The sequence below is a fragment of the Alligator mississippiensis genome, chromosome 1 (genome assembly GCF_030867095.1).
Source record: "Alligator mississippiensis isolate rAllMis1 chromosome 1, rAllMis1, whole genome shotgun sequence".
Lineage (NCBI taxonomy): Eukaryota > Metazoa > Chordata > Crocodylia > Alligatoridae > Alligator > Alligator mississippiensis.
This window is the reverse complement of record NC_081824.1, coordinates 47,694,106-47,706,198: the sequence shown is the minus strand read 5'-3', so window position 1 is coordinate 47,706,198 and position 12,093 is coordinate 47,694,106. Positions and strand designations below refer to the sequence as shown.

At 38.5% G+C, this 12,093-nt stretch overlaps 1 protein-coding gene across 2 annotated transcripts in view; it reads right to left on the bottom strand.

Moving 5' to 3' along the window:
* The window catches only part of AGPAT5 (1-acylglycerol-3-phosphate O-acyltransferase 5), a 105,727-nt gene that overhangs the window by 48,453 nt on the left and 45,181 nt on the right, over positions 1-12,093 (bottom strand). For both annotated transcript variants that reach the window (XM_006262403.4, XM_019488433.2), the window contains exon 5: positions 4,809-4,899. In XM_006262403.4, the coding sequence (XP_006262465.2) occupies positions 4,809-4,899 (91 nt within the window). The remainder of the gene's footprint in view (positions 1-4,808; positions 4,900-12,093) is intronic.

Here is a 12,093-nt window from a genome sequence, read left to right as displayed (position 1 = left end):
ATCATCTATAGAGGAAAAACTACAAGACCTTCACTTTTCATTCTCCTTTCTTCTTTCATTTCTACTGTCTACAGAATAGCTTGGCTACAAATTAATTTCTCTCTGAATGCACAGACTTATTGATACAGAGTGATTTACAGTATTTTACACTGGATGCATTGTACAAAATGTCTAATGTCTAGTCAGTATGGGTCAATCTCAAGAGTCCAAGAACAGGAACATTTGTGCCCTCTCATTTCACCTTCTTAACCTCTAGAAGTTTTTTGGCATCCTTTAGATTCTTGTAAACAAAAAAACCTGGCAGTACATTCAGCCTAGAACTTGGCTGGGTACACCGTGACAATTTTCAAGTCCAGTTCACAAAGCTCATTTTTCAGCTTAAAGAACCCTCTCTCCCATTTTCTGAGAACACTGGGGCAAGGAGTGTTCATACATTTTCCTTCCCTGAAAGTTTCTGTATTTCACAGTCATCAGGATTGTAGCACGACAGGTATAAGACACAAATAATTGTACGTGACTCATTGGCTTAGGTTTTAGAAACAGGAAGCCTCCTAGCCAGAGCAGGGAAGGGAAGATCTGGCGCAGATCCCAAATTTCATTGCTGACCATCGAATGAAACAGTCAATAAGAAGTCACGTCTTTTCATCAGGGATCTCAATTATCCTTAAATTCTTCCATCCTATCCATGGACAGCTAAGCTTATTTACATATTCATATTGCATCATGCCATAGACATGTAGTTGAGGTCACTGACCTGAAAATAAAGCATTTGGATATTTACCAAACATTTGGTTTTTCCCTCTCCAGTTCCAAGAATATCTTGCAATCCAGCCCTTCTGAATATGTAATAGCTACAGCTTATTTTGTAAAAAATGTTTATTTAAATCAATTTTGAGGCAAAGATATGCATCAACCCTATACAGTAATTAAAGCAGGGGGGAACGGACATTAAATGTCCTGATAGAATTCTATCTGTATCAGTGAGCTCTCTTGATTCATGAATCAGTCTTGGCCCTGGAGGGCAAAAATGGAGAATGTGTCATCCTTCACACCCACAAATTTGTCCTGTGCTTTGGGATAGTTTTGTGATCTTTAATAATTCCGGTCTCTTCATATCCTTGTAGCCAACTATTTAATACATCAACATTTACACTTTGGTTTCTTCATCTAATACCAAATAAATATTTCAAAACACTGTATTTAATCCATCTAAACCAATTCAGTCAAACTATGTTAAGCCAAAATAAAACTTAAAAACAATACTCAAAGAAAATATCTCTTTGTATTTTTACATTAGCATGTGTGTGTGTGTGTGTGTGTGTGCATCTGTGCAACTGAACACTGCATATAATTAAACATTATCTATTTCAGAAGGGGTGAAGTGAAGACTTCTGGAACAAAACAAAAACTGAACTGACAAAATCTATCTAATGTCCAAGATGAGTAAAGGGCAAAGTCTAAATGGTAAACAATAAAAAAAGACATTATGTCTCAAATGTTACTGATTAAGAAAAACATTGTGAATTACTAAAATGTTGTGAAAATTATGAATTATTGAACAAAAACCCTAAGGACACTGAACAAAATGTACTTTTCCCTTCCATCGGTTTACTTTTATGATGTTTCATAACATATGAATACAATCTTCTTTATATGAGATGCAAATGATCCTGCACTGTTGTGCGAACAGGAGACTGATATTCAAATTAATTTTTCCTCAGTCCTCACATTAATGTAATAAGAAATGTAATTTTTTTGAGCAAAATCTGAGTATTTGAAAAAAAACGGGATTAGCGAAAGCATCTGTTTTAGAACACAAATAGGTTTCAGGATAGTAATACATACATTAAAAGGAACGTGTTTATATATTTCAAAGAGAGCTGCTGCTTCTCATCTGTGTAAGAAAAGCATATATCCCTGAGAAGGTACTGGAATAAAGTTGTCAGGTAACATGAAACAAAGCAAATACTTGGTGCTTTACAGATTGCCGAGATACCCTCCTTCCTCCTTGCCTAATTGTAAGTGAAATCAAAATCACCCAGTATACATTTTCAGTAGGAAGCTGAAGATATGAATTCATTAGGACTTAAGCCATTGTGACATCCAGCCTCAACTTTCCCTGTGCAAAATGAAAGTTATTTTCTACCTAAGAGGACTTTCACAATCTTTGATTTCTCCTCAGCCTGAAGAAGGGTGAATGTCCCCGAAAGCTTGCAAAGAAAGAATTAATTTTTTTGCTTTTTTTTTAGTTGGTCTAATAAAAAGCATCATAGCTGAACCAAGAGTTTTAGAATTTTGTATTTCTCTTATGACTTAAGCCTGCAGACATACAGTCAAATTCCATTCTTTCTGAGAAGCAAAAAGAGACCATATTTTTCTTTGGGCCAAAATTAACAATACTTCAAGTAGCCCAACTAGCTCAACATGCTGATTCACATTCTTCTGAATTCAATTCAGTACATCATAGAAATTAATTTACTAGACCCATTGATGCTATCTTTGTGTTTACTTTCAAATGAATTAATTTACTTTTGATCAACAGGAAAAAACAAAATGAGGAAATGTGTTTTGGACTGTTGTTCTTAGAAGTCTAAACTTTTTTTTGTGTGCATAATGGGAAAAATAGAGCACTGAAATCCCTTTGCTTTTTTGTGTTACTCCAAGCCTGTTATAACTCACTCTATGGAAGGGTGGACCATGGCAATTTCCCTCACACCTGTTCCAGGGAGGAGAAAGGCCAAAGACTTAAAACAATAAACTGAGTTAAAAAGTAAGGTTTAAGCCAAATAAAGCAAGCAAACAAAATTTGGTAAGGCTGCACGTCCTCATGCTTCAGGCATAAGCCATCAATTCAAGTTCATTCTGGTTAAAACAGAACTCTTAACTCCCCACCTCTGTCATCTCTTCTCAACTGCAGTGGAAAATGCAATCACCATTCTGGCAATCACTCAGACCTATAAGCCAGCAATTATCTTCAACTCAGATCCAGGTTATTACTAAATTTTGACAATTTTCAGCAACTTTCAGCAAAATCCCTTTTAAGTATGATCATTCCTATCCATCCATGCAACTAAACACTTATCCAGCTTGTATTATCTTATCTTCAACATTCTCTTCTCTGCACTTGACATGTACAACCCCTCATGGCCATTCAGAATGCTGTTGCAATGATTTTCCCCAATCTGACTCTCCAACTCCTCTCTGCAACTCTCCTGTTTTTCCCTTCTAAATCTGATGGAAATAAACTATAACAAAACCTCCGTTGTCACTTCAAGGCTCCTCATAGGGCCATTTCAAAATACATGCTTGCTTTCTCTTCCATGACACTTTGGAACAAATTACACTTAAAATTTACAGAACTTATTTTCCACTTGCAATGCACATGAAAATGATTCTTTGCCATGCTGCCTACAAAAATCCAGCAAGATACTACGCAGTATGCAGAAAGCCATTTCAGATATAGCATAATTTGAATTTGAAAGTCACCTCTCCATGCTAAGACCACTGCCTATTCTGCTGATCAACATGGCTCTTTGTTTTCTTGTGCTTCCCTGTGTCTCTCTATTGTTTGATTGTCTCTCATTTCTTATGCCTAACACTGCAAACAATTTTGAAGAGCAATGGTCTTTTTATTCTGCGTTTGCATAGCCCTGGCACAAAAAAGGTTGTTTGCCATGACTCACAATGGTAACACAAATAAATGTTAACCTAAGTTTCTGGCAGCTGTTAAAACGGCAGTGAGATTGGGATAGTGGTGCCGCAACCTAAACTTCGCATGCTAGACCTACATGGCAGGATGCACAACGTTTGGGATGGGACTTAAAAGTCCTCAGATTGTAATTGGACAACGAGGCTGCCCCCAGTTTGGATCCTGAGAGATTAGGCTGGGGTTAGGCCAGAAACTGGGACTGTCTGGACCTGACAACAAGCGTTTTGACATCTTGAGTCATGGTGAGCCCTGGGGCTTGCTGCAACCAAGGGTTGGGTGCAAGAGTTGTAAGATTGCAACCCATTTGCCCTGCAGCTTATTGACAGCATTGAACTGGGGCTGTTCTGGATCAATGCCAACAATTGGCAATTGTCAGCATTGGGACTAGGGCAGACTAGGTCAGCTGATTGGTAGCATTGAGGAAATGGGATATGACATGCATTCCATATGTTGCACCATACAAACCAGCCTTAAAGATATTCAACATTTCACACGAAGCATCGTTGTGGCTGGTTTGTTATTTTACGGTGCCATAAATTTGCTGAACATGTGGCACATTGCTATTTATGCCACAATTAACATATTAAATGTGCCATAACTGTAACATATATCAAGGGCCTGAGGAACAAAGTCTAGGATGACATTTCCAGGTTGTTCTGCATCTGGTGTTGGCAGTCCAAGGAAACAAACTGGACCACTGGCCTGGATCCAATGTAGAATACTCCTATATTCCTTGAAGATATCTTCTAAAGGAATTTGCCTAAAATATACATGCCACAGGTAAAAATCAAAAGAAGAAGCCTGGTTTTTGAAAACAGACACAGCAAAAAGTGATAGCATGCAGTGTATTTCAATAAATAAACTGTTCTTTACTGTAAAATGAAAAAGAAACACAGTAGATGATTCTGTTAATATATGTGATTTATGTAGTGTATAGATTTCATCCTTAGTACAGAACATTAAAAAGTGCACTTCTTAAGAGCACAAAATTGAACATGAGAGTTTGAATCTTTTCCTCTCACATATGGATGGGTAGCTAGAAAAGAATGGTATTTGCCTTCCCTCTTTAATTCTCAAAGCTCTTTGAAGTTTTGCTTACCTTCTTTTTCAGCAAATGACTGACTATCTGCAATAACTTTTGGTATCTCTGGATTGTAACGAGTTCCCTCTGGAAAAATCACTAGGTACATCTGTAGGATTTAAAAAAATATTCTTAAAATGATAATTTTCAAAAGGTACTAAAATTATGACCCTTACATACATTTAGATCACACATCAGCTACAGCTGTAAATATTAAAAGAAAAATCAAGTAGTCAAATTTCAAGTTACACAGGTATAAAAAGACATAGTGAAACCATATTTAATACAGAGGCATAATCTTTGTAGCACTAGCTACAGGTTAAGGTCTAAAATTCTTCTGAATTATTAAGCCAGTTTTAATGGATTTTGACAAATGTGCAAACCCATCAGGATGCCTGAAAAATTTTAGGAGTAGAGGAATCCCTCCCCTCCAAAAGCCAAATAAAAAAAAAAAATCTTATTTCCATGCAATAATTATTAGTAAGATGGAAGGGAAGAAGAGGCAGCATTATTTTCTACAATACATCACAACATCTCTTGTTTTGTCATCAATGACCATTTAACCTTAATTTAATCAACAGTCATTTTTTCACTATCATGCTGCAGTTTCTTTCTAATCTCATAAAAATCCCCAGAACTGTTATTCATTGTTTGAGGGAACATTATAATAGCTTAGATGAGTGGTTTTCAACCTTTTAGGCTGAAGGAACCTCTCAATCTCAAGGCGCTCCTTGGAAAATTGCAATTCATAGTTTTCATTTGTTTTTTCCGTTACAAAAAACAGAGCAATGTATCTGCTGCAAAGAGCTAAGGAAGATCACAGCAGATCAGAATCTTTGGGTTAACCTGTTAATCATGTTTGCATGCCTAACTGCTAATAATACCCCATGACACTCTTGAAAAAGATCTCATGGCACCCTGGCTGAGAATCACTTGCTTGGATGATAATATTCCACACTTCAACTTGGGTCATCAAGCTAATATACAGAAAGTCATTTCAAATTTAGCATAATTTGAATTTGAAAGTCACCTCTGTAAGCTAAACTTGTCAAATTAAGTAGCCCTTTTCCATGTTTGGCAAACTGGTAGCTAAAGTAGATGGAGTGCCTCTGCACCGATTTGAATGCACACATGTAAACCCAAATACAAGGTTCCAGATCGAATAAAAGTGCTTGAATGCCTTACTGGCATGAATGAAACTTTCTGATCAAGTGCTTGTCTATGGTAAAAAATGTCATCCTTCTAGTTAATGCTTATTCTGAGACAGGCTAAATGTGAATCAGCATTCAATATAAACGTACGTCTGCCAATTATGAATAACTTAACTAGTCAATTTCTCAATACCGAGATGGGCTCTCAAGGCAAGATAGGGAGAAAGAAATGCTTTATAAATCATGCTAAAGAAGATGTTCCCTATATACAGGACTGAGAAGACTGGGAAAGTTTTGTACAAGGAACTGACAAGGAGAAAGAAAAGTTTGGCACTTATCAACAAAATAGTTGAAAAGAGGAAGAAGGTATGCAATGAAAGAATGGACTACAAGAGAGAAAAATATGAAAGGCTCTGACAGAATGAAAGGGAACGTTAGGTCTATTTGGTGAAACAGAATCTGTGCGATATGGTTAAAGCAACAGACAAGGATCTGGGCAGCTACATTCGGAGGTAACTGGAGAAGGGGTCTCTGGGGGGGTCAGCAAAGTGATAAGAATGAGCTTCCGTCTTTATTACTTTGAGAGGAAGGCTTGAACAAGAGGCCTTAGCTCAGTGGACAGAAAAGATCCAATAAAATTTATGGAAGAACAAGTGATAGAATTACTCATTAATTGCAAGCTTGTTAAGTCAGGAAGCACAGTGTCTAGTAACAGTAGAAAAAAAACTGACATAGAAAAAAAATGCAAGTGAAAGTACCCAGATACTACATTTCAAATATGTCTCATCACTTCAGACAGATTTCAAAGTGCAAGTATAGTATATTTACTCACATCCAGGATGAGGGTTTTTTCCACCCCTGCTCAACATGGGGTACGGAGGAAAAATCCCTCTTCTTGGATCTAAGTACTGCCTGGTGCACGCAGCTGCCATGGCTTTGGCCCCAACTCTGCACAGCAAAAGGAGTGTGGAGGAGGAAGCATGGTGCAAGGGGGGAATGCAGAGGAGAAGTGCAGGAGAGGAGTTTTAGTACACAACCTGGAAGGAATGCAAGGAAAGGGCGCACAGGGGTAGGCACATGGAAGCAAATGCAACATGAGGGGTTGCACAGAGGAGACTGCGCCACAGCAGGTGGGTGGGGGAGGGGGCAGGCACCAGGGGGCAAATGGCGGGCAGGACAGATAGCAGAAGCCAGGCACCAAAGGGCAAGTGCCTGGGGGAAGCAAGGGCTGCTTTCCCTCATGTAGTTGTGTGGGGATGAATTTAAGATAACCCCTGAAACAATCAGAATCTGGACATGGAAACCCCCCCATGGAATTTTTTCACATCTAGAATCTAATTATTGGGGGTCATCCTAAATTCAGAGTTGTCTTGGATTAGGGTAAATATAGAAATAAGTAAAAATGGCCTTAGACAAAAATGTGATGACTGTGGTGGGCCAGTAGAGAGTGCTCCTATGCTGAGCCACCCACCTCACTGCAGCCAACTGCCTATCAAGCTCTGTGCGCCTCCCCTGGGGTGCCTCATCTCTGGCCGCCCCACTTTCTGGAGCATACCCATAAACCTAGGGTAACTGCTAATCTTTATTTGGGCCCTGTGCCCCCTGGGGTACACAGGTCTTGTAGACCTTGAGGGTGCTTGACCCACTGTGAGAACTTGGGATGCTTCCTTAAGCCTGAAGCACAGAGAGTAGCTCCCTTAGTCAGCTGAGCATAGGGAGCATAAGGCATGCCCCAATCCCTCTCCCAGCAAGTCCACCAAGCTTGTTATAGTGGACAGCTTTCCTGGTTAAAGAGGGTAGGCTTGGGGAAGGGTACAGGTTAGAGAAGTATCACAGAATAGCCTGCAGCAAACAGTACCAGCTTAGTCACCTTTTGAGATGCTTCTACATTACAGTAAGCTATATTTCTAGATAAATTTCAGGTAAGTTACGCACATGTTCATCTGGAGCCTAGAAGAGCTCTAGAGGCTGTGTGTTTACTCCATGTTTCTCAACATGGCTCCCCTCATTCCAGGAAGAAGGGGTCTTTAAATAACCATTTTGACCCCAACTTTCAGGTCCAATCAAGGCAGGTGTTGTTTGATGCCAATCGATCAATTTAAAAAGCATCACTGGTCATCTACAAGAGTGACAGGGCTCAAGCCTTTGCCCCCTTACCATGAAGTCAGTGCTTAGACTAGGTTCACTCCCTCTGTACCTGCTTGAGTCACATTGTAGCTGTAATAGAGGGCAACCGGGCTGAGAGACAGGTGAGGAGACTATGACAAAGGAAAGGAAAAAAACCCCTGAAAGCTGGAGGCTGGAAGAAGATTCTTCCACAATGACTATAAATTTGCAGTTCACCAGCTGAAAAATAACCATGCCAATCCTAATCCTAGAGACAACTCAGTCCAGGCCAGAATTACTTCATTGATTCATTTATCGACTGCATGTAGTTTTACGGCTTTCGCCCAGTATGAACAGTAAAAGTAAAACTGTGATGCCCTTTCTTTTTAAAGGAAACTTCCAAAGAATTTTGGAGTATGCATAACAGACTAAAGTTTCTGGTAAGCAAATGACCTCTCATGAACTTGAGGATTAAGAATTTATGAACACTGCAGCAACAGTAACATCTGCTTCTGCAGCCCAGAACTTCCTTTATGTAAAGTAATATATTCTGGGGATAAACAGCTGGGGTATTCAAATTGAATATGCAAAAATATTGCATCAGTGTAAACCCTGACCTGGTGCTGGCCAGATTCTTAGCTGCCCAGGCATAGTGAACCCCTATGTTCCAATTATTGGCATTTTCTCCCTCTAATACAAGGCAATAACTTTTGAATTCCATAACTAATCTATTCAAAAAATTCAAAGACTGCTCTAAGCATCAAGTGGCTGAACCAGCCTGCTGAATTTGATTAGATTCAGAATACCTGAGGAAGGAAATGCAATACAGAAGAGCACCTCAAATCAGGTCAATTGATGCAACTGCTTAATCCACAGAGGCAAGAACTGGCAGACAGCATCCATTATACTTCCATCTCACCTCTGCTCTTCATCCCAATAAAGTTTGAAAAAACCCTCACCCTGAGTACCAGAATCTCTCAGACAGAAAATACCAAATGATTTCGGGAGGGGGGGGGGGCAGGAGGAGGAAGAAGAGGAGCAATGGCATAGGTGTCCACAGATCCCTTGGCATGGGCAGAGCAGGATAGTTATAGGTGTCGCTTAAAATTAGGGAGACATGGGAAAATAGCAGACAAAGCCTGCACAAGAAGGGCTGCAAGGAGTTCTTATTTTGTATGATGGAACTCAACCTACAGGGCAAGAATGTGCAATCCTTCTGTACAGCGGTTCTCAACCAGCAAGGTGTGAAGGCAGGCCATAAGGGTAGGCAGCCAGCCAACTCCCTCCCAAACATTCCCAGTGCTATGGTTTGCAAGGAAAGTACCAAAACTACCTTTATGTGGTACTGTGGACAGAACAATTCGTTCTGCTGAAAGGCAGAGCTAATGCAGAGCAAATCAGTCTTGGCATAGCAAAAGGATGCCATTGCTGCTTTCCATGCCAGCAGAGCAGCCTAGAATGAGGAATATTAAAGAGTAGATGGGTATGTTAACCTATAAAGAAAGTAGGCTATGGGGCCATTCATGGAAGTGGTGGGGATTGGGTGGGATTCATGGCTGTGCATGGAGATAGAAGAGGTGGGCTGCAAGATCAAAAATCATTATAAGACAGACACAACAAAGGGAGGGGAAATTTTCAAGAAAAAAAAAAAGAAGCGAAGAAATACTGCTTGGGACACGTGTGAAATATTCCAGATAGAAACAACTCTTCAACCTGAAGCACCTGTAATATTTTTACTGAGTACCAGTCCTCCTTTCCTGAATGCTTTATGAAGAACTGCATACCTACTGCATAAGGACATTTTGTATTTATGCTGTTGTTGACAAGCTTGTTGTTATGCTGCTGTTCTCCAAAGTTTATTTAGGGAAAAGCTAGTGGCCAAAGAGAAACAATGACAAAGATTTCTAACTTTGAAAATTAAATTAAAACCTCAACCACATTAACCAAACAGTATAGTATAACCAAAAATATATGTTCCTCTGGTTCTCCCAACATTTTCATCACCACATCCTGATTAGTAAACAAACGAGTATTTGAGCTATTTCAGATCAACGCAAGCATTCTTATAGGTGAAAATATGATGGTGTGTCTTATTCAGCTCCTGAAGTGTATGAGGGACATATTTAGAAAGGGGTAGTTAGCCATGTTAGTCTGAAGTCAAGTAGAAGGCAGGGTAGATATGCACCTTATAGACTAACTAAATAAGATATTTATAAAACACATGCTTTCATTAACTATATTCAGGTCATTAGTTGACAGGAAAAAATACACTATTCCTGAATAAAATTTATAAAAAGGGAAAAGAAAGAAACAGCACCGTGGCAAAATGACAAAAGGAACTTACTAGTGTCCTTGGTAACTATAAACATGCCGTCTTAAATTCTGGATTCATGTATCAGTAATTACAGACAAAATGTAAACCTTGTAGCCACACAATAACAGTCACACTATATGTTTATTACATATTTCCTCCATCTGGCTTGTATAGCTTGCTATAGTAATATATACAATTTTTGTTACCAAAAGAACAGCAAAGTCAAATAAGCAGTAACCATGCAAGTACTAGCTGTACTGCTGTCATCTTTCAATAAAATTGCAAAAAAAAGAGTTTGATCCAATTCACTTCAATAGAACAGGACCTATAGGTACTCTGGAACCTCTCAGGATCCAGCCTTAACTTTTGACTTTTTATTCTTAATGCTGATAATAGGGAAAACAGGATATGTTTCCTGGTAGTATGCTGCACACCTTACAAGGTAAAAGAAGTTAATATGGAATACTAAGGTACATTTTTCATAGCTACTTGTCTGGAGGCAACAGTACTATTGCACAAGTTGAGGTAACATTTTTAATTTCTCGGAGGTTTAGTGTAGTAGTTTTGTAACTGGGTTTGGTTGATTAAAAGTTTATTTTTTTAGGGAAAAGCTGACCATACAATTAAACAACAAGATCATTGAAAAACTTGAAATCCCAACAAGAAGCCACATAAAGAATGGTCTTTCAGCCTACCATATTGTGTGAATTTCTTGCAAGTCTAACAATCAAACTCTAATTCTTGAACAAAAAGGCTTTTTGGTACACAGTATTCGGAAAAGATGAGTAGCTTTTTGCAGCAAAGATAAAAAATGGCAGTTAACTTTGCAGCAGTTCAATACAGGAGGCCATGTTATTCCTGCATGTGTTTCCTGTCTATTTTTAACTCATTAGATTATTTTAAAGTATTAAAAATAAAAAGGTAGCATATGACAGATGGAGGTTTAAAAAAAACCCTTGTACCCAGGGTTAAATTGGAGTTTGAGGTGCTTAGTCTCAACTCTGCCCTCTTTCTTTGAAGTCTCAGATTATTTTCTTAGCAGAAAGCACTCCAGAATGCCTGTTTCATTTATCAAGCTATAAGGAGAGAGAAAGAGGAAGTAATAAAGTGATCCCCAACATAGGTTCCCTTCCTTCTGCCTAGCTGCAAACAACACAACCCTTTTCTGACAAACATATATGCAAGTCATCACGTTACTGCTTACTAAACTGAGCTAAAATCTATTTTTGAACTATTGCATTAAGAAAGGAAATTTATTCTGGAATTTCTGGTTGGAATTTAACAAGGGCCATTATTTATGATATCAACCTTTAACGCAATATTTATACTTCTGCCAATGAATTAAGGATACAAGCTCTCTTTGATTAAAAGGACTTCCATTAAAAGCAATTTGATGGCCTGTGGCTCACTATGTTAGATTTCAGCACTGCTAAGTAATCTTCTTGAGTAGTGTGGTAAGTGCATATGTTATCATATTTATCTCAAAAGTAACTGTAGATTAAAGGGAATTTTCAACCTCTAAATTAAAAAATTCTGACACATAACATGTTATGGAAAATTCAGTCTCTACTGGAAATAATGGCTCAGTAATATTGGTTCTTTTAATCCTAGCACATACAAACATTTGACTTAATAAATATAATCTTAACAGACTGGTTAAAGGTAATCCTTAGACTGATAAATTTACAACTCCGTCTTACAGTCCAACTATTTTTAGGTTGGAAATAAATTT